The sequence below is a fragment of the Balaenoptera ricei genome, chromosome 21 (assembly GCF_028023285.1).
Source record: "Balaenoptera ricei isolate mBalRic1 chromosome 21, mBalRic1.hap2, whole genome shotgun sequence".
Taxonomy (NCBI): Eukaryota; Metazoa; Chordata; class Mammalia; order Artiodactyla; family Balaenopteridae; genus Balaenoptera; species Balaenoptera ricei.
In genome coordinates, this window is record NC_082659.1 from 9,661,871 (window position 1) to 9,689,791 (window position 27,921).

At 40.0% G+C, this 27,921-nt stretch overlaps 1 protein-coding gene across 1 annotated transcript in view; it reads left to right on the forward strand.

Annotated features, from left to right (window-relative positions):
- CSMD1 (CUB and Sushi multiple domains 1) overlaps nucleotides 1–27,921 on the forward strand; it is a 1,821,295-nt gene that overhangs the window by 1,560,117 nt on the left and 233,257 nt on the right. Inside the window, exons 24-26 of the mRNA XM_059909813.1 lie at nucleotides 943–1,134; nucleotides 1,605–1,731; nucleotides 16,391–16,593. Coding sequence (XP_059765796.1) covers nucleotides 943–1,134; nucleotides 1,605–1,731; nucleotides 16,391–16,593 — 522 coding nt within the window. The remainder of the gene's footprint in view (nucleotides 1–942; nucleotides 1,135–1,604; nucleotides 1,732–16,390; nucleotides 16,594–27,921) is intronic.

Here is a 27,921-nt window from a genome sequence, read left to right on the forward strand (position 1 = left end):
CAGAAGGCTGGCTGGACATATGGATTACCTGATGACAGTTTGGAACTCTTTGGAATAAAGGTTCTCCTTGTGTTACTGAAAGTGGGGTCTAGCTGCTCGCCACTTGAAGGCTAATCCTCGAGAGGCAAGGTTGGTGGAAAGGAAAGTTTGCTGTATTCCAGAGGCTGGTAACTGGGGGATAAGGTGGACTTGTATCCAAAGGCTGACTGCCCCCTGACAACCAGTGGGCAAGAGGTTTTATAGGCGGAGGGAGGGAGCTATGTGCAGAAACAGCACAGTCAGCTCCGACAGTCATCTTGAAATTGGTCATGATCAGCGTCATCTTGACTGTTTTAAGTACAGTTAGTCTTCAGTTCCAGGGTCAGTTTGTTAACATTTCTTTGAGGCCAGTTCTCGGAATTGTGGCAGCTTGTGTCATGGCTGCAGTCTGGTCATGATGTAGTTAACTTCTTCTGCCTGGTAGGGGTTTCAGTATCTACATAATAGCTCAAAGGATATGACTCTGAATATTATCTATAGCCCTTGATGAGGAACTAAAGGTCCTTGACTTTGCTTAATGACTAAACTGTTATTATTTTGTCCTGTTTGAATGCTTTCCTTTTTTTCTGCATTTTCTCACTTCTCCTATTAAACTTTTTCTTTGGCTAAAGTTTTCTACAGACAAAAGGCAGGTGGAGGACATGGTCCTGCTCAGTTTCACTTGTAAGTATATCAATAGATAGGAACAAATAAGGTCATCAAACCGCAAGAAACAACCAATGGTTAACAGATAAACCCAATCAAGACTCACATGTATTTCCCCATTTTTAAATTCACAGTCTTCTTTTTCTTTCTACACTTCAAGGGATATTTGACAACCTGGTCTATTTCATCGATATTTTAACGCCAATATAGATGCCACTGTTACATTTTTCTACTAATTCCTTCCTTCCTTTCTCATAGGTTTTGACCTAGTGAAATGTGAGGATCCGGGGATCCCTAACTATGGCTACAGGATCCGGGATGAAGGCCACTTCACGGACACGGTGGTTCTGTACAGCTGTAACCCAGGCTATGCCATGCACGGCGGCAACACTCTGACCTGTCTGAGTGGTGACCGGAGAGTGTGGGACAGACCACTGCCCTCCTGTGTAGGTGAGTTACCTACAAGTGCACAATGAGAGCTGGAGGCCCACGCGTGTGCTCTGACTTAGTTCTTACAGAGGAAGGGGGAAGGATTTCCACTGCTCTTCTCTCCAGTGTGGGTTTTTATGTATTCCTAACATTTGTGTGAAGGGTGTGTGTTTGTTTTTTTTCTTTTTTTAGGTAGGAAAGACAGATCTCCTAGTACTATTTTATTGAGGCTATATGCACAGAATTATTATGAGAATTATAACACAGTGTTTCACTGTTTTATTCTCTTGACTTTTCACAGAGGATACTGCCTTTCCATCAAGATAATGCTAGGGAACAAGTAAAGAAAAGTAATGACAGGGACAAACAGATGGCTGTGATTGTCTTCCTGTGTGTACAACACAGACGTGATGGTTTGGGCTTTTAAAGGTAGTTACAGGAAGCCTCTAACGCCTGGAGTAAACTTCCCTGTGTTTCTGTATCCCTTTCAGCGGAATGTGGTGGTCAGATCCACGCTGCCACTTCAGGACGCATCTTGTCTCCTGGCTACCCCGCTCCATACGACAACAACCTCCACTGCACCTGGGTCGTAGAGGCGGACCCGGGAAAGACCATCAGGTACTTGTTTTATTGGGTTTCAGTGATTTGAGAATAGAAGCATGGCTCCTATTCTTGTAGGGGAGATAGTGGTACATCCATTATTACCCACTATTAGATTTAAGTTTCTGAGTTAAAGAAGAAAATGTAAACACATGGCCAAAGTTTTTGTTGGTTTGCATGCTCACTTTGGTATTCCTTTGAAAACTTGTGTTAAGCCATCTATAGTAAAGATAAAAAAAGTAAGTACCTCAGTTAGCTTTGGCTGCATAACAAGTGGGCCCCCGAAACGTAGTTGCTGCAAACGATGATTTATGTGCTCATGTCTTTGTGGGTTGCCCAGGCAGTTCTGGTTGGTTGGGGTGGGTGGTCTAGGAGGGCCTCATGCAGGTTTGGGGGGCTCAGCTGGATGGTTAAAGGCTGGGATCTCTCCACTCCAGGTTCTGTTCCTTCAGGAAACTAATGAGGGTAGAAGGTTCCTAGAAGCAAGAGATGGAGACTTTTCAAACTTTTGCTTGCATCACATTTGCTAACGTGCCATCTGCCAAAGCAGGTCTCAGGGGCAAGATAAAGGTTGAAGAAATATAATCCACCCCTTAATGGGAAGAGAATCAGTTATATTGAAAAGGTTCTGCATATAGAGGTGGGAGAGGTGTGTGATTATTTTATGATATTCCAAAGTAAGTTTGAAGGAGACCAAGAAAGTATTCCAATCTAAAGTTACACGTATAACAGAAAGTCATGAAAAATCTCAGATAATTGTGCAAACATTTCAACAGAAAGTATTATTCTATTTCAATCAATAGTCCTAAATGATGGTAATTTTTTTAATTAACAAGTAAACCAACAAAAAGTAATTTTTGAAAGTAAATTCTCCATGTGCCAGTCAAAAGGCTGTGTCAAAACCACAGTACATAAAGCAAAAAGTAATTTCAAAATAAGCTGTTCTTTAATTATAGATCTTGATGAACAAGGAGAGAATGTACATTCTTTAGTCACACCTCATAAAATCCCTTTTCTCCTCCCATTAACTCTCCTCTTTCATTGTATTCTTTTGAAATCTCCCCGGAAAGTTAATTTTTTAAAAAACCCTGTGCCCCGCCTCCCAACAGCCCTAATCCACATGGTTCTGATCCTTTTCCTCTGCCCTGTGTTATTGCACCGACCAAAGACTGAAAGAATCCAGGCAACTCAACTCTTACATATGTGAAGAAGCTGGAAGAGACAGGTGCAAAGCAGAAACCTCTTTCTGGGGCAAGTGGATATATGAAAACATTTATGAACTAGTGGGTTTTGTCCTTATTCACAAAAGGTTTGCCTAGCAAACTTAGTAAATTTATCATACTGCAACTTTATAACTTAGTAAAAAAATAAAACGGGACAATGAGGAGTGAGGCAACCTGCTGATTCCATTCAGTGATGCTCTGTTTCTCATCAGGTGACTTCCATCCTCCCTGAAATTCACCAGACTTTGTTGAAGTTTGATCACATTTACATCTTGGGAGTGAGTTAAACGGACATGGCACAAACTATTACCACTTTCAAACCCTCCAAAAGAAATATTCTTACTATGTACAAGGAGCAAGGGAAGGAATTTAAAGCATGTAAATATTGCAAAAACATTATTTTATAATAACTCATTTAAAAATTAACTTGTGTCATTAGGAAAAATGATTAATTAGGTAGTTATGGATCCATTGGGACACAAATAAGGCATGTTTGAAGAACAGAATTTAAGAGTCTGTATTCTTCATAAAAATCAACATAGTCACTTACCCAGTGAACTAAATAGCATTAAACACTACTTCTTAACTTTGAATTCCTGAATGCTTGATCTGAATATCCAAAAGCCATTACACTGAATTTGACTGTGAAAAATCCTAGGAATCATCTGTGATTCATAAAATGACTTTACATAAACACGATATATTTCCTTTTAGGCTGATTTCAAAATTTTTTATTTCTTACACATCTCCTTGTGATTTGTTTCCCAAGAATTAGAAAGAGCACTTGTTCCCCTAATGCAAACCAAGTGATGAATTCACTCTTTGCAGGTGAATCTAATACTTCATTAACATTTTAGTAAGAAAAAAGACATTAATAAAGAATGAGTTGAAGTAATAAAAAATGTACAACTTTTGTATCATGAACTGACTTTGTCATTTAACTGTTAACGTTCTAGAAAAAGAAAGACATTGCCTATACCGCTTTATTGTTTGGGGAATTTTTTTCTTCTTGTACGTATCTTTCAAGTTACTCAATTTGTAAACAGATCTTTTTCATTTAAGGCATAAAGTCCTTCGTAATAAGGAAGTTAAGAGGCAAACATCAGTACTTATAATTAATTTACTCCATCAGTATTCAACTTCATCCCAAAATGTTTCTGGTGATTTCTCTTCATTAAGAAAATATGTACTATTTTTAGTATGGCAATTTGGAAAATAACATACTTAAAAGTACATAATATACAGTTTTAGGCTTAAAATGGTACTGATGCTAAGAAAAATAGGGCTTAGTCTTAGTTTGGATATTCTTTAGCTTAGTTTACTGAGTTATTTCATTGGTATCATAGCCAGTATTATCTACATCGTTTGCTTGAAAATGCGGAATACATCAGTCATGTAAACATGAGCCCAGGGTTTAATTTAAGTATTAAAAATTCTTAATATAAATGGAATTCATTACTATACATTCTATTACGATTTCTTTAAATGTCAGTGTTTTTCACTCTCAAAGAATAAATAAGCAACAAGATCTCGGAAATTATAAAAGGTCTGGTTTCAACACTTCAGGCCAATTGTTACTGGGCCTATTTTGATTTCTTTGAGGTCCAAAGCAATTTCTGATTGCATATTGCTGTAACTTTTTGTTCGAGGTAACAGAAGACCCCAAAATAGTTTTTGTTATAGGGCACTTGGGTCTGGAAGAGGTTTGTAATTTTTTTTTTTTTTTTTTTAAAGATTTATTGATTGATTGATTGATTGCTATGCTGGGTCTTCGTTTCTGTGCTAGGGCTTTCTCTAGTTGCGGCAAGCGGGGGCCACTCTTCATCGCTGTGCGCGGGCCTCTCACTATCGTGGCCTCTCTCGTTGCGGAGCACAGGCTCCAGACGCGCAGGCTCAGTAGTTGTGGCTCACGGGCCTAGTTGCTCCACGGCATGTGGGATCTTCCCAGACCAGGGCTCGAACCCGTGTCCCCTGCATTGGCAGGCAGATTCTCAACCACTGCACCACCAGGGAAGCCCGAGGTTTGTAATTTTAACATGCATACTATAAAGCAGTTACCAGAATTAAATTTAATTAAAAGTCTAATCACAAGACACTGCAGTAAATTTAGCCACATTAAGTTATATGTAAGCATGTGTCTAAGAGACCCAGTGTATTTCACTGCTGAGCACAGCTGTAATTTATACAATAAAGGGAATAGCATTACAAACATCTTCAGCAAGCAGCATCAAGGCAATGTTTTTCATAATCGTATGTGTATATTGTTCCCTGGCTTTAATTGCTTTTCTGCAGGTGTAATTGTCTGGAAAACTCACTTTGAAAGTATTTCTGTTCCTAATTGTTCCCAGGAAATTGCATTTGGAGGTGTAGTTGAGGGGGATTTTATTAGAAAAGCTCATGCAGTATTGAAAACATTAGAGGCCTATCAAAAATGTATCAAGATTGTCAAAACTGTCCACGTGCAGACTTTTAAAGAAAGTGAAATGTGGGATGTGATCCTGATCTCACCGCATCTGGCCGGATGGGCTGTAGAAAGATCGGGGGAGATGTGGTTTGGAGATCTAGGAATGTTTTAATTTATTTTTGACCAACCTTCAAGATCGCTGTGAGACACAGACTAAGGAGGAGAAGGACGGACAAATGATTCCACTTCACTGGACATTTGTCTCCAAATGTGAGGTCGGCATGTAGTAAATGTGCTGGGAACATGAGTCGGGAGTCTTTTGCTGACAAGATGGACAGGCGTGGGGCCCAGAACCCAAGCACCTCAAACACGCCTTTCCTGTCAGGACCACAGCGGGGTATCCTGTATATCTTTGTGGGTAATGTGAGGAAATAACCAGTCAAGAGAATTCCAGCCGTCCAAAGAAAAGAGAGCAGCAGCTCTTCAAAGTCGGCCCAGTGTCTGAGGCTGGACTCCGGCCCTCCTTAGCTGGGGCTGTGGGAGCAGCTGCTGGGTTTAGGGAACCCAACCAGCTGCTTGCAGAATGAGAGAGAGGGAGAACCCTGCAGGCACCCGCCACGGCGCAAGATCCTCATGCAGGCGATTTCAGTTACCCCGCTTCAGCTAAACGATGCCAGTGCCCCAAAGCAGGATTCAGAGTTCAGTTGCCTGTGCAGACATACTGTGCAGAGGAATTGCATGAAGGACAGACTTCTCTTTTAGCCCTTCAGCTCCCAGATCTCTGCATAAACAACAGACGCACGTCGCAGCCAGTTCCGGATCGCGTCACACGCCTCCCCGAGGGGGATTGCTGCGCTCAGCTCAGCCACAGACAGCAGAGTGTGTCCTTGTGTTGCTTCCTTGTCTCCCAGTGATAAACCCACTTGGCATTTTACAAACACAGATAATCAAAAAGGGAGCTGGCCATTGAAGATGAAAGTGTAGAAAGAATTGAAAAGTGGTAACACTGGAAGTGAAATTCCAATCACACTTAAATGGAGCTTAGGGGAAGCAGCTGATGGTGGGGGCGTCGGGATGGCTGCTGTTCCAGGGATGAGCGCCTCACAGGCACACGGCAGGCACGCCGATTTCAGGAGTATCGTCATCCCCCGGGCCTCTTTCTACTTCTTTATTCCCTATTTCTGTTAATGCCTATCTTCCTCAAAATGGCTGGAGGTTTTAGTTTTCAGTATTATCTTCTGCTCTTCCTTGTTTCTCCCTCACCAGTCTCCAATATTTTCCCAACTGAAAAAAACAAACAAGCAGGTATTAATATATGTCTCACAGCATTCTTTTAGTGAACTACATTAAGTTTCTTCATAATAGGCTCTGAGAAAAAATTAGTTGCATGCAAGCCAAATCCTTGTCAGCTCTACCCTTGTTTGTCTTTTTTCTTATCTGTGATTCCCGGTTCCTACTTCCCAGGCCCGTTACTCTGCTCTTACTTTAATCCTCTCCCAGTGAGCCTTCCAAATCCGTCCTCCACCCTCCCCATCTCTCAGCCACCCCTTTGCTAATCAGCGAACATAAGCTCCTTAACCAGAACTGTAACACCCTCTCGACTTGGCGTCTGGTCCCCTACAGGTTTACCTCCGACGACTCGTATGCATGTTACATTTCGGCACAGATGAAGCGTCTATGAGTCTCCCGTCCCAACCTTGTCATCACTGCTCTCTTGACCTGTGCTCCCCACCCCAGTTTCTCCTTGTTGCCTCACCTCCAGATTCTTCCCGTCTTTGGGGGCCCAGTTAAAAGGTCAGCCCCTCAACAAGAATTTCATTCTTGTTGTCTCATCTGAAAATAGTCTGTGTTCTTCTCTGGACTCAGTGTTTGCCCTGCCCTTCCTTCCTTCTGAAGTAGGGTCGTCACTACATAGCAAGACATCCAGGCAAGCCTCTTAGTGTCACGAGCTCCTCCCTTCTTCCCACACTCGTGTGATCACACGTCTCAGTAATTCTACGTGGAGCCCCCAGGGCTGCTCCCCCACCAGTACTGCTGCTGCTTCCCTAGTCCAGACCGGCATGACTCACTGGGCCTCGTATCTGACCGTCCTGCAGGGCTGCCTCTCAACCACTGCTCCCACTCTAAGGAACGTGTTTCATTTGTTTTCAATTAAAATATTAATTTCATATGGCTGAAAAGTGAATGATATCTAGACATCTTCAGAAGTGTGAAAAAGAAAGGCATGCATCATCCCCATACTGGACATCATTGTTGCCATGTTCACGTATGTCTTACATGGACCTTTGCATATTCTACAGTGTGGGTGTCTATAATTAAATATTGTCTCTCTTGTTGGTTATGTACATTATTTCTAATTTTCAATATTATACATAATAATATGGCAAATAGTATTGCAAGTAAAGCTTTGCCTCTTTTTATAATTAATACCTTAGAATAAATTCCCAGGAAAATTCTTTCTGGGTCAAATGGTTGAGACATTTTTGTGTATCTTAATACAAATATTTCTATCAAACAAAGCTGATCATATCACTTGCCCCCTTTAAAAAAATACACATTTTGTCTGCTCATTATGTGCAGAATAAATTGGAGTTCATTGTCATGACATTCAAAGTTATTTATTTTCCCAATTTTTGAAATACTGGAATAGTGTTGCAGAAAGATAAAAAGCCAGAAAAGTAGTTTGCTATAATCCTAGACACAAAAGATAACTACAGTTTAAAATTTGGTATATATTTTTATAATTTCTTATGCAAACACACACACACACACATATATATAATATATATACATACATATATATACAACTTGATTTATCTGTTTATCTACTTGTTTAATTATTTTTGAAAAATAGTATCATGCCTTAGTATTATTCTGAAGATTTCCTTCAGTCAATAAACACGGTCAAAGTTTTATATCCTTACTTGTAATTCCACCTCATTCTGTTTAGTCATGGAAGAAGATTCCATTGCCTGAATGCACCATAATTTATTTAAACTATACCCTATTGGGATATTTGGGTTGTTTTCAGTTTTTCACTGTTATCAGCCATGCTACCATCCTCCCAATATATCACCTCGAGGGTACTTTCTACGATGAATTTCTAAAGCTGGACTTGCTGTGTATGCACATTTAAATTTGTATAGTCATTACCAAATTGCTTTTATGAAGAGTAGATATGGCTTCAACAGCATATGGAGAGGTAGAGTCTCCACATTGTCACTGAAACTGGATAAAGTGTTTATAATCTTCGCCAGTCTGGTAAGAAAAAAATTCTTTGCATCATTTTTTGTTATATTTGTAACTTTTGTATCTTTACATTTTTAGCATATTAATGAATGTATTTGTTTAGTCGCTTTCTGTCTCATTCTCTTTATTGAATTATCCTTCCTTTTTCTCTCTGCCTGACAAGGCCCTTCCCAGACATCTTGAGGCAGAATTAAACACACCTGATGCTTTGTTCACATCTCTTAAAGCTTGTGACACTGTGCATTGCAAAGTGTGTTTTGTTTTTTTTTCTTTCATGCCTGTGTCTGAAATGACTAACAGTTCCTTCAGGATGATACTTTTTAAAATCAATTTTTAAACTTTCCCTACCTAGTGGTATGGTGTCTGCACATTGACTTTAATTATTTTTTTTAGAATGAAAAATGGCCATTTCTTTATCTATATTTAAATTTTGTTATATCATTTTTTGTTGTTGTTGAATTTGCAAGGTATTTCCCAAATGGCAAAACTTACAGCATCAGGGTGAATCTTTTTTTGTTTGTCTGTGTAAGCTTCTCATTAACATATAACATAGGCACATAAGACTATCCAAATGATAAGTATACAGCTTGTTTATAAAAATCCCCCTTGTTACCAGCAACCAGATCAACCAGGGCACAACCAGATTGTGCCCTTTGAGCTCCATTTAAACGATCCATTCTTAAGGATAATCACTATCCTAACTTCAGATGGATAATCACTATCCTAATTTGAACTTTATAAAAACCGAATGATACAGTGTGATTAGTTTTGTGTCTTGATTTCCTCAACCTTCACTGCCACTGATACAGGTAAATTATTCCATTGCATGAATACACCATGATTTACTTATTTATTCTGAGTGTTGATGGACGTGTGAATTGTTTTTACCCAGTTTGAGGTTATTGCAAATGACGTCGTGTTGGATATGCTTTCATGTATTATTTGGTGGATGTGTGCATGTTCTTCTCTCAGGTGTACACCTGCACTCAGCTATGGTAGATACTGTCAAACGATTTCCCGAAGTGGTTAAACCAGCGCCACTCCCATCACAGTGTAGGTCACTCCCAGGTACCTCACCTTCCCCTGCACTAAGCATTGACTGCCTTTCATTTTAGCCATTCTAGTGTGTAGTCATTTTAATTTGCTTTTCCTTGGTGACTGATCAAGGCCATCACTTTTTTATATGTTTATTGGTCTCTTGACAATCCTCTTTTATAAATGTCAGTTGAAGTTTTTTGCCCATTTCTTTTTGCACTGGAATGCCTAGCTTTTACTTTTTGATTAGTATATAGTTTTTATACATCTGAATGCAATCTTTTGTTGATTATATATTCACCAGCTATATTCTTTTTTTTTTTTTTTTAAATTAATTTGTTTATTTATTTATTTTTGGCTGTGTTGGGTCTTCGTTTCTGTACGAGGGCTTTCTCCAGTTGCGGCGAGCGGGGGCCACTCTTCATCACGGTGCGCGGGCCTCTCGCTGTTGCAGCCTCTCTTGTTGTGGAGCACAGGCTCCAGATGCGCAGGCTCAGTAGCTGTGGCGCATGGGCTTAGTTGCTCCGCGGCATGTGGGATCTTCCCAGACCAGGGCTCGAACCCTTGTCCCCTGCATTGGCAGGCAGATTCTTAACCACTGCACCACCAGGGAAGCCCAACCAGCTATATTCTTATACTCAGTGGTCTTTTGGTCTCATAATGATGTCTTTTGGTAAAGACAGGTTTTCAATTTCAATGAGTCAAATTCATTTTGGCTCATTTTTCTTTTATGGTTAGTGTATTTCTTATCTGTATTTAAATTAAGTTATATCAAATATTTTTGTTTTTTTTCCTTAGTGTTTTTGTGTCCAGTTTAAGAAATCCTGCCTCTCCAAAGTTATAAAAAATATTAGCTTAAGTTTTTTTTGTAGAAGATCTATTTTATCTTCCACATTTATGTTTTCATTTCATCTGGAATTAACTTTTGTGTAAGGTATGAGGACGATGCAAGGAATCTTTTGTCCATAGTGCAGTTCAATTGACCATTTGTTGGAAAGTCAGTCTTTCTCCATTAACTGTAGTGCAACCTTTGTTATAAACCAGATAATTATAATTATATAATTATAGGCCTGTTTCTGAACTTCATTACATTGATCTATTTGTCCATCTAGTGCAATACCTTTCTATCTTAATCACTGAATTACTTAATAAGTACTGATATCTGGTACTGTATTCCTCCAGCTTTGTTCTTTTTCATATAGATTGCCATGGCTATTCTTGACCCGTTGCATTTCCCATATGAGTTTTAAAAACACTTGTTACTTTCTACAAGGAAGTTGCTAGGGTTTCAACTGGAATCACATTATATCAATAGATCAGCTTAGAGAAACCTGACATCATTTCCAATTCTGAATTTTCTGATCTCTGATATAGTATATTGTCCCATTTATGTAGCTCTTACATAATTTGTCTCAATAATGATAGTTTTCTGTGAGGAACTCCTGTACATCTTTTGCTAGAATTATCCCTAGCTATAGCACACTTTTTGATGATAATGTAAATAGTATTTTTATTTCATTTTCTATTTGTGACTGTTTTGTGAAAATAAATTCTATTTTTATATTTATCTTGTATAAATAAATTCACTTATTAATTCTGAGTTCTTAGGTTTTAAATTTTTTTCTATGTGAACTATCATGCTATCTACATTAATAAAAGATTGGTTTCCTTTTTTGTCAAATCTTTTGGCTTTTTCTTGCCTTGTTGCACTGACTACAGTCACCAGAATAATGATTAGAAGTGGTAATAGTGAATCTCATTATCCTGGTCCCAATCTCAGAGACTAAACTTTTAATTATTTATTTACTTCAATAAATGTATGTGAATTATATTTTTAAAACTCCGTAATGGAAAAAATATTAAATTCTACCACCTAAAGATATAAGATTCAAAAAAAACTATAGGAAATTATTGGAATTAATAAATGAAATTATTTATGCAAGACAAGTAAAAATCATAGTGTTTTCTACATTTTGTTCACTTAACAGTACTTTTATGGACTTTCTACATATCAATATTTACTGAACTTTTAATTCTTTTGTTGTTGGACATTTGTCCTGTTTTCAGTTTATCACCAATTTCAAAATATTTGGATAAATATAAGATGTATATTTCTGTATGTCTGTCTATATTGGTTTCCTTGAGTCAATTTTAGTAATTTCTATTTTCTAGAAAACCATTTTATGCATAGTTTAAAATATATTGCCATAGATTTATATGCATAGTTATCACTTAAATTAATTTCCTTTTTTCTTTCTTTCTTCATTAGTTTATATTTTTATCAACTACTCCATACACACAGTATAAAAGTAAAATAACTCTACAGTGATGGTTACAACAAGCAGTAGTTCTCTACATCCCCTAAGTCTCTAGAATTGCTGGATGATGTGAATTTTGCATTTAATAAGCCTAATGTGTCTCGAGTAGCATTAGTAAAGGTCAGTGCATGCCTAGACACATTCTAGTAAGCCCAAAGGAACACCAAAGGTGGAGAAAAGATCCAAGAAACTGCTAAAAAAAGGAAGATATATATTAGCTAGCCTGATAGAAAACTTCTTAACAATACAGACCAAAAGAAAGAGGTATTTGAAGTACTAAAGGAAAATAACTGTCAACCTGGAATCTGTATTCAAACTACCTGTCATTCCCTTGTAAGTGTACCTATTATGCAATTACTGTTAACACACAAAATACTACTATTGGTTTAGGGATATATATTCACCAGACATATGTGACAGTTAAGAGGAACTTTTATCCAGCTAAGAATATAGCTTAATACAAACAAAATAAATAAATTATATGGAGACATTGGAAATTGCACAGCGCGCCTCTTTTAACTCTTTATAACTCATAAATCACACAGGTAACAAATTAGTAAGTTTACAGAGGATTTGAACCATGCAATTACTAAGCTTATTTTAAAAAGACATACAGCCTTCAACTAGAAACTGCACATTCTGTTCAAGTAAATATGGAACATGTGCAAACGTGATCACAAACTAGGAACAAACTAATCAGTGAAAACAATAAAACAGAGAATCACTTTTATACTCCACACCATGACCAAAATGGAATAGAAATAGAAATCTGTAGCAAGAAAGAAAACACATGCTCAATTTTGAAAATAAAAGACACATGATTAACAGCTTAGTGTGAAATTTATAGCCTTAAATGCACATATTAGAAAAAGAAGATCGCTTGAAAATCAACAAGTTAAGCTCCAGCTAATGGAATTTGAAAAATGCTATCAGAGTAAATTCAAAGAAGTGTAGTTGAAAAACAACAATACAGTAAAAGAAATTAATGGAAGAAATAATATAGAGAATTACCAAACCCACAAACTGATTCTTGAAAAGGTATCATTGGTAGAAAAATAACTGACATATTATGATAAAATACAGGAGGCCCAAATAATTGACATTAGAAATGGAATTGAAATATACCCCTACAATAAGGATTACTTTTAGAAAATTTAAGAAAATAATAGATTATACCAACATATAGGAAAAACCTTCCAGCCAAAAGAAAAAAAATGGAAATGATCTGATTCATTTAATGAGGCTAAAATAACCTTCATATCACAAGAACAAGTAAAGAACAGGAAATAAAAATTAAGAGCTGAACTCTGCAATTACTCCCATTTTATATATTGAAAAATGACCTGTATGATCATCTAAACAGGTATAGAAAAAGTAGTTTAATAGAATTGAATACATGTTCATGATCAACAACATAAAGAGATAAAACAAAAACCTTCCTAGCGTAGTAAGTAGCAGGGGGTTTTTTCTTAAAATGATAAAGGGTACGTAACAAAATCCTTCCACAAGAATATAATACAATATATAAATAGTAATAAAAGAGATGAATGCATTACAAAAGTGGGCAATCATATGTGATCAGATAATTCAGAGTCCATGGTCCTATTCTCCACCTAAGACCTTTGATGATCTCATGTAGTCCCATGGCTTAAGACCATTTATTTCCGAAGACACAGGTTTATTATTTCCTTTCAGAGTTCTCTTTGAAGCTCCAGATTCGCATGAACAGCTGTCTGCTCAAGTCTCTACTCAATGTCCAGTAGGCATCTTGAACTTACAGGCCCAAATCATAATCTCTGGTCGTCCCACCCCACAGACCTTTCCACCTGCACCCTTTCTCACCTCAGCCCGTGACCTCTCCACCTTTCTCGTTTCTTAGGCAAAAACCTTCGAGTGACCTTGCATCCTCTCTTAATCATACATGGCTCACCCAGTCCTCTTTTCCCCACCTTCAAACCGTGCCCAGAATCTGACTACCTCTCAATACCTCCCCTGTCCAGCTCCTCTGAGCAACAGCCATCTGATTCTTGATTCTGCCTTGCCCTCTATAGCCTGTTGCCGACACAACTGCAGAGCAATTTTTTTAAATCACAGGTGGGATAACTTCACCAAAAACACTGCATTGGTCTGTCACCCAGGGTGAAAGCCAAAATCTTCAGAACAACCTACAAAACCCTATGTGTTGCCCACCCGCCCCCCACTTTCCCCCTCCCCATCCACTACACCCATTATCCCTCTGGCCTCAGTTTCCTTATCAGGCCCTCTCTCTGCTCTGGTTAAATTGGTGCCTGGATGGTCTCAAATGCTGAAACCATGCCCTCTGTGTCGGGCTTTTGCTGGGCTTCACTCTCCCCTCACACCAAATATAGCAACCCCTCCATCTCCTTCAAGTCTCTGCTCAAACCTCTCCTCACCAACATGGGTTAACCAACAACCCCATATAATACCTAAATCTCCCCCCATCCTCCGATCCTGGCATGACCAGTGCTTCTTACTCTGCTCTGCTTTTTTCTTTCCTCAGTAGCATTTACCACTTACTAAAATGCAGTCTTCTTTACTTATTTTTTATGATTGCTGTTTCTCGCTCATCTCCCCCATTACCAACCATGTAAGCTCCATGAAGGCAGGGTTCTGCATTTAGTTCACTGATGTATCCAAAATTCCTAGAAGAGTGCCTGGTACACAGTCGGTGCTCAATAGGTGTTTGTTGAATGGCTGAACTATATTGAAAGGGGGTTGCCTTAGACTCACAAAAGGATGTTCAACCTCATGAATATTCAGGGAGATGTAATTTAAACACGATACCTTTCCACGACCATCAAGTTTTCTCTTTTTACAACTATTAAAGTCTGATGTTATCAGGTATTGGTGAAGATGTGACAACACAGAGCCATTTGTACTTTATTGTGAGACTGTAAGGAGTTACAGTCACATGCTAGAACAACTTGGCCATTTCTCTTCTTGAGCCTAGAGAGACCCTAGGATGAGCACCATTTGTCATAATAAAGTGCAGAAACTATCTTTTGTTAGAGGACCAGACAAATGAAGCATTTCCTCATGCTTCTAAAGCGAGTTAACAAAATCTACATCTTTCAGTTTAGAGGAATTTCACCTTATGCTGAATATAAAAAACAACTTGAAAATAGTACAAGCACATACATGCCAAAATGACATCTAGTATGTAATTACTGTTAAACACACAAAATAGTACTGTATATTGTTTGGAGATAGGTATACTACATATGCATGTGAAAATTATAAAAAATGAGAAGAGACCATCACGATTTCAGAATGTGGGGTGAGAGGAAAAACAAATGCATAAGTGGAGAGGCAGGGGAGTAGGACTGTGTCTGTAAAATTTTATTTTTAAAAAAGATCTGAAGCAAATAAGGCAAAATGTTAACATTGGTGGTGGTAGGTATCCAAGTGTCTGCTATATTATGTACTTTCCTCTATATTAAAAATATTTTAAATCAAACATTTTAAGATATACTACATTTTATATTTATGCAGGGTGAGATAGATATTTTCCTTGAATATATAATATGCACAAAGTAAATAATTGGGATTTGTGTACCATTTTTCGTATGTTATTTATTATGATTTTTCTCTCTTACAATTTTGTGCATTAAGCAGTGAGTAAAAAACAATGAATGAAAGCATTCAGCACATACAGATTTTTGTTGATATTAAACTGTTTTATCTGTCTGAATTGCCATAAAAAGAATTACAGGTCTGCTGCCGTCACTGAAAGAGACCTTCCTCTGACGTAGAGATTTTAAGTTGCTTTGATATTTGTAAATGTGATAGAAGTATGTTAAAATGTTACGAAGAAAGGAGTTTATACTACACATTTCTGCCTTTGTGTTGGTATTTCAAATAATGTATTTTTTCCAAAAATAAAATGTATAGAAACAAACACAACATAAGCTGAGATCATTCAGATACAGGTACACAGTATCCTCCTGCTGTAAACATCATCTCTGCCAGCGTTTCTGTCCTGGCAAGGATGCTGCCACCTAGTGGGGCATTTCAGGAACAACACTGATATCACACGCATTAACATCCGACATCTGTTAGCTTAAAACAAAGCTGTATCAGACCCGTCTTTTGATTTGTGTGCCCGAGAAAGCTTTGAATTGTAAAAAGAGCTGACAGTCTCAAAAGGCCTGGTTTCATCCTTAAACACACAGCTCAGCATAGAACTCCGTGGTCTCACTGTATCCATCACAGACAGAAGTAGGTGCTTCTGTTTTCTGATGTGCACGAGTGAATCCACTCCTGTGAGGCTCCAGGCTCATCCATAACTGTCAGACAAGGAGAGGCGCACTGGGGTGCGGCTTGGTGTGGGTGAAACGGGCTGGTGTGTGCCCAGGCTTGGCGCTGGGGTGTCCTCGCTGGGCAGGAGGGTCCTTGCAGTCACCGTACCGGCTGTGCTCTCCTTGCAGCCTGCACTTCATCGTGTTTGACACGGAGCTGGCCCATGACATCCTGAAGGTGTGGGACGGGCCGCTGGAGAGCGCCATCCTGCTGAAGGAGTGGAGCGGCTCGGCACTGCCCGGGGACATCCACAGCACCTTCCACTCGCTCACGCTGCAGTTCGACAGCGACTTCTTCATCAGCAAGTCCGGCTTCTCCGTCCAGTTCTCAAGTAGGTGCACGGCCCCCTTCTTCATGATCTGGACACGGGAGACAGATCCGCATCTGTGTCTTAAGGTTCCCTGGACAAGGGTGTACCTTTTGTTGAGCAAAATACACAATTTTGAAAACACCCATCAAGAGAATGGTTTGTCTTGGGAAATTCTGTTCATTCTCAGATGGGGATAGACAGTGGCTCTCCTTAGTTATGAGGGAAAAAACCTTACTTTAAAGGTTTGAGTTAATCAGTAAATATTTAAACTTGGGCCCAGGACAGATGTGGGTCTCTACCAGGAGGTCAGGTTTATCTTTTGTGCTCCCCGCCACACCCAGCACCAGCGCCAGGCTCCCTCACTCCCTGGTTGGTGCCAGGAAGTCTTGATGTCTCCAGGCTGCTTCAGTTGTCTGCTCTCAACTTCCCTGAATAGAAGGGCCCTGCATTTTTTCCCTCCTCAGGGCTGATGTTTCACGTAGCTTATGTAGGATAGTAATCTCTGCAGGATTTAGTGGGCACCACATTTGCACTTTGAAGCTGTTACCTCTTGAAGATGGTTCCCACCTTCACTGTCTAGCCCATTTTTAAGGAACAGTTTCCTGAGAAGGAAGGGGTGGAGATATTTTGTGGCAGTTCCGTCTTTGCGAACCCTTCAAATCGCACCGTGTAGAGGTGTCATATAATGTGGTAGCACCCAGGGTCAGCCGTCATCGTAAAACTAGCAGAATTTGCACATAAACATATTCTGGCTCAGTTTATCTCTGGGCAGGTCACTGGTGAGCCATATTTAGGATTTACATGAGTAAATGGACTTAGGTCAATTTGATGCTTTAAGAGGTTGGTAATAAAATTAAGGTTAAAGTCTGCACAGTTTCTTACCTCTGGTTCGCTGTGCTTTGAGGCAGTAGTTTGTGAACATGTGTTCATGGAATAGAATCTCTACGTGGTAAAATTTTCACTGGTTTATGGCAAAAATATCAAGGTAAGTTTGCTTCTGCTATCCTGCCTTGGGAAAAAATGTTTTTTATTCCAAGGTTATATCATTTTTGCTCTTTTTTATGAGATAAAAATGGCCTCCATCTTTAGAAATGGTGGTGAGAGTAGGTGAAAGATGTGTGATGTAATGTCCTTGTTTGGCAAAATGAAAAAGTTGGTACCATTATGAGGTTATGTTTGTTTTCCTTTCCTACCCATTCTATACTCTCCTGGCCTTGGTTTCTTTTTCTTTTTCTTTTTTTTAAATAGAATTTATTCTTTAGAGCAGTTTTAGGTTCACAGCAAATTTGAGAGGAAGGTACAGAGATTTCCAATATAACTCCCACTTCCCCCGACATACACAGCCATCTCTGTTATCATCACCCCCGCCAGATGGTACATTTGTTACAACTGATGAACTTACACTGACGTGTCACCAGCCAGAGTCCACGGTTTACACTGGGGTTCACTCTTGGTGCTGTACATTCTGTGGGTTTGGACAAATGTGTAGCGTCATGTGTCCTTCATTGTAGTATCATACAAAGCAGTTTCACTGCCCTAAAAATCCTCTATGCTTTACCTATTTATTCCTCCCCCATCCCAACCCTTCGGCAACCACAGATCTTTTATCTGTCTCCATAGTTTTGCCTTTTCCAGAGTGTCATATAGTTGGAATCATACAGTCTGTAGCCTTTTCAGGTTGGCTTCTTTCACTTAGTCACATGCATTTAAGGTTCCTCCATGTCTTTTCACAGCTTGATAGCTCATTTCTTTTTAGTGCTGAATAGTATTCTATTGTCTGGATGTATCACTGTTTATTTATCCATCACCTACTGAAGGACATATTGGTTGCTTCCAACTTTTGGCAACTATGAATAAAGCTGCTATAAACATTTGCACGTAGGTTTTTGTGTGGACATAAGTTTTTAATTTCTTTGCGTAAATACCAAAGAGTGTGATTGCTGGATTATATGGTAAGAGTATGTTGTTTTGTTCCTGGCCTTTTAAAATCTTCCCTTTTTAAAATTCACGTGGAACCAAGAAGCCACTTATTTTTCTATATTCCTCGTGATTTTCTCTTTCAAAAGACATCTTCCTAGTTTGGGTTAAAGACAAAGGAGAATCCTTTATTATAGTTATTTGAGAGCATAGACATTTATGTTCTATATTTATAATTATACAAATAATATACTTAATTGACATATTGATGCTTAGGAAGTGATAAACATGAACACGCCCATTAAAGTTCCTACAGAAATGAAACTTGCTTAATTTTTTTAACTTGGCTTTCCAAGTGTTCTAGTTTGAACCATATGGAATTGTCATTTTTGCAGATAAAAATGGTTGAATGTTAGCATTTTCATATGGTTTAACATAGCATTTGGTATACACTCTGGGAAATACCATTTCAAAATGAAATGTTGACTCTGAGGCTTTTGTATGAATGGGTTTCTGCATGGTCTTTAAAACTCTATGGGAAGGAAAAAACAAGATATAAAAACTTTGCTTGGCATAATTTAGAAAAACTTGGCCTGAATTGTGATGCTGAAAATTTGGGTTTCTATCTTGACCTCTAGAGATCTGAAACTGACCTGTCTCTTTCTTTATTGCTTTATTTGTGAATTGAAGATATTGCACCAAATTCTGAGCACCTTTCCACTTGCATCATGTATTTTCCCTTTGCCTTTTTAGATCTGCTGTCCACCGTTTCTCAGTCTACTCTGATCCTAGTGGTGGACATGCGTGGACTATGTTCTGTGCCCTCTGCCTGGCTTCCTCCAGTGGGGGGCTCGGGCAGGAGATGAGAGGTGCAGGGAGGAGAGTGGTGTCGGCGTGTGACACCTCCCTATCAGAGTCCCTCAGCCAACGCTCACTATTTTTCTCAAGAAGCCGTATCCATACATGTCCCTTTCCAGGTTTCTGTAACCAACTCCCAGTGACCACACTTCTACCTGGGCTTCTCCAAACCCAACATTGGTAAAGAAACCCTCTCAAATGATCTCTGGGAAGTGTGTCATATGTTTTGTGTTGCATCCCAAATGATACAGTTCCCAAAGGAACATTGTCAAGCCTGTGAAACTGACATTCCTATGTCCCAGGAACCCCCTTCAGCAATGGCAAGCTGGGATATCTGGTCAACCTCCCTACACCCATGACCAGTGTGCCACTCTCCACTCCTGCAATTCTGAGCCATCCTTTCCCCACTGGAGAATCCAGCCATAAAACTAAAATCAGGCTAGAGTCTTTCTAAACCAAAGGCTTGAATCTCCTTGAAACATGCAAAAGAGCCTATCCCTCCAGCTCAAGAAGCCTTGCTGCTCTTCTGTAAGTGGAAGGCAGGAAAAGCCCATTTATTTGTCTTTATGATCCTGGGACTTAAAAAAAAGAGGTACTTTATGTGTAAGTTAGATTGCGCTGCCATTCCTAAGACAAGCTAATGTTAGAATTTGAAGTATTAGCGCTTATCTATGATTTCAAAATAAAATAAAAAATAATGGAACTTCAATATTTTCCTCAAATAATTGATACTTTGAGTATGACCTTTATTGCAAAGCAAAAATGGCATGTATTCAATAGTATTAAATTAGTTTTCTTGGTAAACCATTTTAACTTGATAGTATGCCAATACTATGTGAACTTCGCGTTGTAGGTGTAACTCAGTTATTGGAGGGAAAACCCTTATTTGAACGTTCGTTTTCCTAGAGACACTTGAATAATCAGACTTTTCTCAATAAAGTTAAAGTGTAAGGATTTAACATCAATGTCACCCTCCCTCTCAGTCACATAATCCATACCTGGTTGTGGCTTTTTAATTTTGACAATTTCTCTATTATTAGAACACCTTCTTTAACTGCCTTCCATCTCCCCATCCCCTCTTGGTCCTCCTTCTTCCAGTGGCCACTCCATTATAGTCTTTTTTCTGGTTCTCATCTTTCCTTCCCCAAGCTGTAAAGGTTGGATTCCAGTAGGGCCCATCCTCATGTCTCTTTCTCTCCATCAGTACTGACTCCTCAGGTTCCATCGGTCAGCCTCCCAAGACCTCTCCCCTGAGTACCCGAGGTCTCCCTCCAACTTGATGTGGGGATAGAAAGCAGAGGACATAACACGTGAAACGTGACCACATTTCCAATCCTCTCCTTTCTCAAACCTGGTTTCCTTCAAGTTTTCCCATCTCGGTGAATGTCAGCTGCATTCTGAGTCGCCCCTTTATCTTCCACCCCACATATAATCCAGCATCAAATTCAGTAGGGTCCATATTCAAAATCCCACATCTCTCCCCCTGTACCCCTACCACCTTGATCTGAGTCCTTCCACCCTGGACCGAGCTTCCATGGCTTACAGACTGGCTTCGTCTCCCCGCTCTTGTCCATTTACAATCTTACCTGATCAGAGGGACCAGGATGGGTCTTAATGAGGCACCTTGCTCTGGTCAGAACTCTCCACTGTCTTCCCATCTCAGCCAGAGAGAGTTCTGATTCTCCCCGTTGCCAAAATAAAGGATATAAAAGCCTGTATGCAAACTTATGCAAAACTCTACATTTTCAGTTTTCATCCTTAATTACTGCCCTCCACCCTGTCAACCCCCCTGTAACATACACGCAAGCAAGAGGCGTGTATGTATTTGTATGCACATATTTGGTATATGTTTGTTTTACACACTGCTCTTGGCTGTTTTCTCTTTGCTTGCTTAATGAATCCACATGTGGACACACCATCTTTTTAGACCCCTTTAGCAGAATTAATGACATTGTCACTTACAGTGCCCAAATTCAGTGCTCATATTTCTGATACAGTGTTTATCCCATCGTGTGTGAGCATCCTACTTGCAGTCTACTAGACTACGTTCCTGGAGGGCAGAATGTCTAGAACATGACATACAGTCAGTGGCTAAAACTTGTTTTCTAATCAAATATGCTTGAAAACTTTCCAACGATGCAAATCTTGAAAATATTAGGATGATCTTGATTGTGTGACAAACACTATGCCATGTACCAAAAAGGATGTTTCATTACTGATTTCAGCTTCATTCAAAAATGTTAATAGAAAAGCCTTTAATAATAAAGATTCTTTCACTTCTGAGTTAGTTTCTGTCCAGTGTTAATGGTCTTTATATGACATTTATTATCAGAAGTAGTGGCCAGTATAGACTGTGTTTTCACTGGTAAAAAAACGCATTAGACAGATTTAATAACATGTATGCATCTTTGTTGACCTTTTAAGTTTTATAGTTCTTTATACATTTATTTACCCTTCCTTAATGTTTTGATACCAGTTGGAAACCAAGCAGACTATTTTCATTTTATAAAGATTAATACCCATGTTTTAATTTAAATGAACATAGTTTAATCTATTATTTGATTAAATTTCCTTATTTTATTAAAAAAATGATCATTCTTTCCCTGCTTTCTAATAGTCTTGGGAGAAGAACAACTGCTTGCTGGGGTGCGGGGACAGTGATTCTTAGCCCCAGTGCTGTGTGTCTGTGTGCAGGCTTAATGGCCACTGAGGGAGCAGCTGCACACCGCAGCCTTCCGTATGTGTGTGTTTACCTTCCCTTTGCTCTAAGCATTTTCTCCACTAGAAAAATGAACTGTTGGTGCTCACAAGATATTCAAACCCCATTCAATGTCCATTGTCCTGCCAGCTCCGCACAGCATGTAAACCATGAGAGTAAGAACTGACTAGTGCAATTATGTTAATTGTAATCAGCCTAACACTTTTCGTTAAAGTTTAATTACTATTTAATCATGCATAAAATGCAAGAAAATGGAGTTCGGCTCACAAAACTGACCTTTACTCTAGGGGTTAAATAAACTTCAGCTGAGCCTCTAGTGGTCCGAACTCTTCAGCTCTCCCACTCTAGGGAGAACAGCTCCAGGGCGATCTTGCATCCTCAGATTCCATGAGCTTGATTTCCCTGTAAATAATGGTCCTAACTTAGCAGCTACATAACATCCCTTCCTAATTTACTTTATTGAAGGATAATTTAATAGGTACATTTTCATTAAAAAAAAATCATTTGTTGTTCAAAACAAGAGAGACCCTTGGGGCTGCCAGTTGCTGAGCAGAGTGCGATTGTTTATAGGAGAGAACCGGCCATAGAGCCCCGGGGGCGCCTGTACCAAGTTTCTGCACAGAGACAGGACACAGCAGGTGCAGCTAGATGGCTCACCCACTGCTCTCTTGGGACTCCCCTTGTGGGGCTGGTGGAAAACTGATCGTATGTTCTTATCATTGGCCACTCACACCCAGAGAGGCCAAAGAGTTTTTATCCACCTTTGATTACCCGCACCCAGCTCATAACAGGGGTAGAACTGATGTGTGTTGAATTATTGAGACTAAGATTCTGGCTTATTTAGAATTTAGTTTAAATTCTAAATCCTGGATTCCACAGAGTGTTGGGGTTTTAGCTGTGGTTGGCTTTGTCTAATACTAACAAGATTGATAACAAGAGGAACAGAGAAAAACAGGACACATAAATGGCATCTTCCCTATTCTTGGGGACGTATCTTTTTTCCCCTCCAGTTTTATTGAAATGTAACTGACTTATTGCATATGTGGAATCTAAGAAATAAAGCAAACTAGTGAATAAAAAAAAAAAAAAAAAAAAAAAAACAGGGACAGACTCACGAGTAGAGAGAACAAGCTAGTGGTTACCAGTGGGGAGAGGGAAGTGGGGAAGGGCAAGAGAGGGTAGGGGGTTAAGAGGTACAAACAATTATATATAACATAGATAAGCCACAAAGATATGTACAGCACAGGGAAATAAAGCCATTGTTTTGTAACAATGTTAGGTGGAGTATAATCTATAAAAATATTGAATCACTGTGTTGTACACCTGAAACTAATATATTCAATAATGCGGTAAATCAACTATACCTCAATTTTAAAAAAATAATAAAATAATTGATACATAGCAATGTGTAAGTTTAAGGTGTACAGCAGGTTGATTTGATACATTTAGAGACTAAAAAATGATCACCACTGTAGTTCACACCACATCACGTCACATAATTACCACTGCTTTTTGGTGGTGAGAACACTGAAGAGCTACTATCTTAGCAACTTTCAGGTATATAATGCAGTGTTCTTAACTGTAGTCGCCATGCTGTGCGTTAGACCCCCAGAACTTATTCATCTTGTAACTGGAGGTTTGTGCCCTTTGACCAACATCTCCCCATTCACCCCCAGCCCCCAGCCCCTGATAATCACCATTCTATTGTCTGATTCTATGAATTCAGCTTTTTCAGATTCCACATATGTGCTATCATACAGTATTTGTCTTTCTCTTCCTGACATCCCACATAGCATAATGTCCTCAAGGTCCATCCATGTTGTAACAAATGGCAGGATTTCCTTCTCTTTCATGGGTGAATAACAGTCCAGTGTGTGTGTGTGTGTGTGTGTGTGTGTGTGTGTGTGTGTGTGCATGTACTGCATCTTCTTTATCCATTCATCTGTAGATAGACACTTAGGTTGTTTCCATATCTTGGCTATTGTGAATAGTGCTGCAGTGGACATGGGAGTGCGGGTATCTCTTTGAGATCCTGTTTTCATTCCCTTTGATCTTATGTGCAGAAGTGAGATTGCTGGATCATATGGTAACTCTATTTTTAATTTTTTGAGGAACCTCCCCACTGTCTTCCACAGTGGCTGCACCAGTTAGCATTCCCGCCAACAGTGCACAAAGGGTTCCCTTTCCTTGAGGATGTATCTAATACTTACTGTGAGAGAGATATCAACCCTTTTCTATAAAACTACTAGTGGGAGGATCATCTGTACGTACCTTTCTGCTAATCTAAATCTTACTCCTACTGAAAGCTCATAAATCATTCCTCAGGCAGCAGTGATTTCTGTGGGGAGTCCCAGCATGGCCCCCCGCCCCCAGGACCTCGGATGTAACTGCCAGTCAACACAGTGCAGTAGGCAGAGTTATGCTACCTTGCTTGAATGAGAAGGGAATGCTTCTACATTTTACAGACTGAATTATCACAATGTCTTTAAAAGCGTGTCATGCAGAAATAAGTTGAGTCAGTGAGGAGAACATAGAAAATTTGAATCACTGTGACAAATATTGAGATAAGCATCTGACCACACCCTGTCCAGGTCGCCCTTGTCCTCATAATGTGTGTGAACACATTGGTGTAATAGTTAGGAATTAATGAACTAACCACTCATTCATCTATTCGTGTATTACTTTATTTATTCACCAACCAGTATTGAACCCCTTCCTGCTGTGCTCCTCATCAGTGCTGGGGTCGGGGATCCAGTGCTACTAAGGCAGACGTTGCCTGCTCTTCCTAAAAGTTATGGGGAAACATATGCCATTCACCTAGAATCTCCTTGTCTCTGTCTGCCTCCTCTGGACGGCCCACCTGGTGAGGACCCTGGTCTGCTTCCCTGCAGCTCCTGGATGTGTCCTCCACCTTCCCTTGCGTGACGCCCGCCTCTGAGGTCTTCAGCTCCTGCTTTACACCCCGCGGTCTCCACTCCACTCCACCAGCCACTCTTGGGAAGAGGCACTGCATCCTGCTTCACCTTCAGTCGGCAAAGTTGAACTGGAGCGTGCTGCTCTGTTCCCACAGCTGGTCTTTCCATCTTCACTTCCCCGCCTGTGTCGGTTCTTAGTACTTACTGGGGCGTCTAGGCTGTCGCTGTTCTCCCTTCTATTGGTTCCTCCTAAATTCCCGATACTTCTTTTCTGTCTGCAGCCATTTTATCCTTAAAATCAAGTCTCTTACCGCGTGCTAAGTTCCCTGGCCCGTGGGCTTCCTGCATGGCGTCTGCCCAGCATCCTCTGGTGAGAAGGAGACGCGTGAACCAAGAGCTTCTTCCCAGTGACTGTGGGACCCCCACCCTCATGCGGCTGAGCTACAGTCACTTATTTTGCCAGGGAACCCTGGGTCCCATTCACCTCATTTTCAAACCTTCGCCCCTTTCCTCGTCTCCTCTTCGGGGCAGTGGATGATCTGGAGTCTTCATTCACAAAGATAAACCTGTCAGAAGGATTTCCTTCCACTTCCTCCAGCAGACATCATTCTGTTTCTTCACTCCTGTTAGCTTGGGATAGTCACGCCTTCTCCCAAGCAAGGCTGGTCCTATCATGGATACGCCTCTGGCTGCTGGGACCTTGCCCGGTGTGTCCTCATCTTCTTTCATTTTCATCCTTTCCTCTGACTCCTCACTCCTTGTATACAGACGCTCAAATCACAATTTAAGATAAATACATACCACAACCCTTTGCCGCTTTTGAGCATCCTGTTTTTCTCCTTCATCTAGAACATGTTTTGGGCCTGCTGTGTGCGTTTCCTCACCTCCAAATCATCCTGCAGCCCCCTGGTTTGTTTCTGCCCCCATCACCTCGGTTTCACTGCTCTTGTCATGGTCAAAAATAAGCCATGAGTCTCAATCAACACACACCTTTTCGTGGTTCTCGTAGGTGACCTCCTGCAGAAGTTCAGTGCATCTGACACTTTCCACCTTGTTGAAATATTATTTTCCCTGGATTTTCACAATAATATTGAAATATTATTTTCCCTGGACTGTCCCTCAGACCCTTCCTGCCTTGCTGGTCCCTCTGTTGTCTCCTGCAGTCTCACCTTCCTCTTCCTGGTTTCCTTGGGACCTGGTCTTAAGTCATCTGCTCTCTCTATTCACTCTCTCTCTGAGCAATGTTCTTTCTTCCCTGGGTGTGGACAAAGATCCAGAAGGTCATCACTTCAAAACTCTCTATTTGGAGCTCACACCTGTCTTGTGAAGCTCTAAGGGGCCAAACACATAAATCCGTTTGGACATCTTGCAGACATGTCAAAATTGGCATGTCTGGATCTACCCCGCCACCACATCCAATCCAGTCCAGACCCAGCCTCCAACAAGACCTCATGTTGTTGCTCTTACCTTGCATTTCCCCTTCATTGCCCGAGCCCACATCTGCGGGGTCTCGCCCACACCAGACTCTGTCTAAGGGCTGCTCAGAGCAGGGCGACTGTGCGGAACCTGCACTTGAGGAAAGCCACCTTGGCCAAGAGCAAATCTCATCACGCTAAGCCCCCACTTCAAAAGTCCTTCTCCAGTTTCTGACTGGAGAATAAAGTCCTGTTACATGACCCCCGACTGATTGACGTGGGGCTCCTGGGTACCTCCCCATCCTCACCCACTCCCTCCACCTGGCTTCTAAGGATTTTTGTCTCCTGTTTTCTGACCTTCACTTGCACAGTGCCTTCTGCCCAGGACTCTGTCCCCCTTTTCACTGCCTGCTATTCCTGTCCGTTTCCCGAGTGACAGTTAAACAGCACTCCTTGTAGGAGGATTCTCTGAGCCCAAAGAATAAATAAGAACCCATTTTATATCATTTTTACACTTCCCCCTGTATAATGTTCACCACTAGTTATTTTATAACTTTTTGGCTGTTACTGAATATCCTGGTATTCAGAAGTCAGATATTTTACACTAGTTACTGCATTTATCTCTGCCTCACTTTTGACACTTAGAAGTATTTTGTCTTTTGTTACCTTGTTTCTTGTGTATGTGTCGATATTTTCTGCTTATTTCTTTTTTTTGGTTATTGGTTCTAGTGAGACTGAATTTCCTAAATTATTTATATTTTTAATATTTCTGCTCTAATATTCAGTCTTTAGGATGGTTCCAATTACAAGGGCAACCACCCAGTAGATGTGTGTTGAATTGAATTTTAAAAGTGACTTAAAACTTGTCTTTGGACTTCCCTGGTGGCGCAGTGGTTAAGAATCCACGTGCCAATGCAGGGGACATGGGTTCGAGCCCTGGTCTGGGAAGATCCCACATGCCACAGAGCAGCTAAGCCCGTGTGCCACAACTACTGAGCCTGCGCTCTAGAGCCCGTGAGCCACAACTACTGAGCCCATGTGCCACAACTACTGAGCCCGTGCGCCTAGAGCCCGTGCTCCACAGCAGGAGAATCCACCGCAGTGAGAAGACGGCGCGCCGCAACGAAGAACAGCCCCCGCTTGCCTTAACTAGAGAAACCCTGAGTGCAGCAATGAGGACCCAACGCAACCAAAAATAAATTAAATAAATAAATTTTAAAAAAAGAACTTGTCCTCCCCAGATAACTCACGTTCTTATTAAGGTGATTAAAAAAAAAATTTGAGGTGCAGATTTGAGTAATAGGCTTGGAAGCATTTAGCAGTATTAAAGAGAATATAAACTGTCCAGATTTAGCAATCCTATCAGAGTGGAAGTGGAAAAAATACATATATATAATATAATATATTATATTATAATATACTATACAACATAGGTATATAATATACATTATATATTGTATTATATATAAAATATATTTTTATGTATATAATTTTAAGCATTGTAAGACTCACTTAAACTATAGTA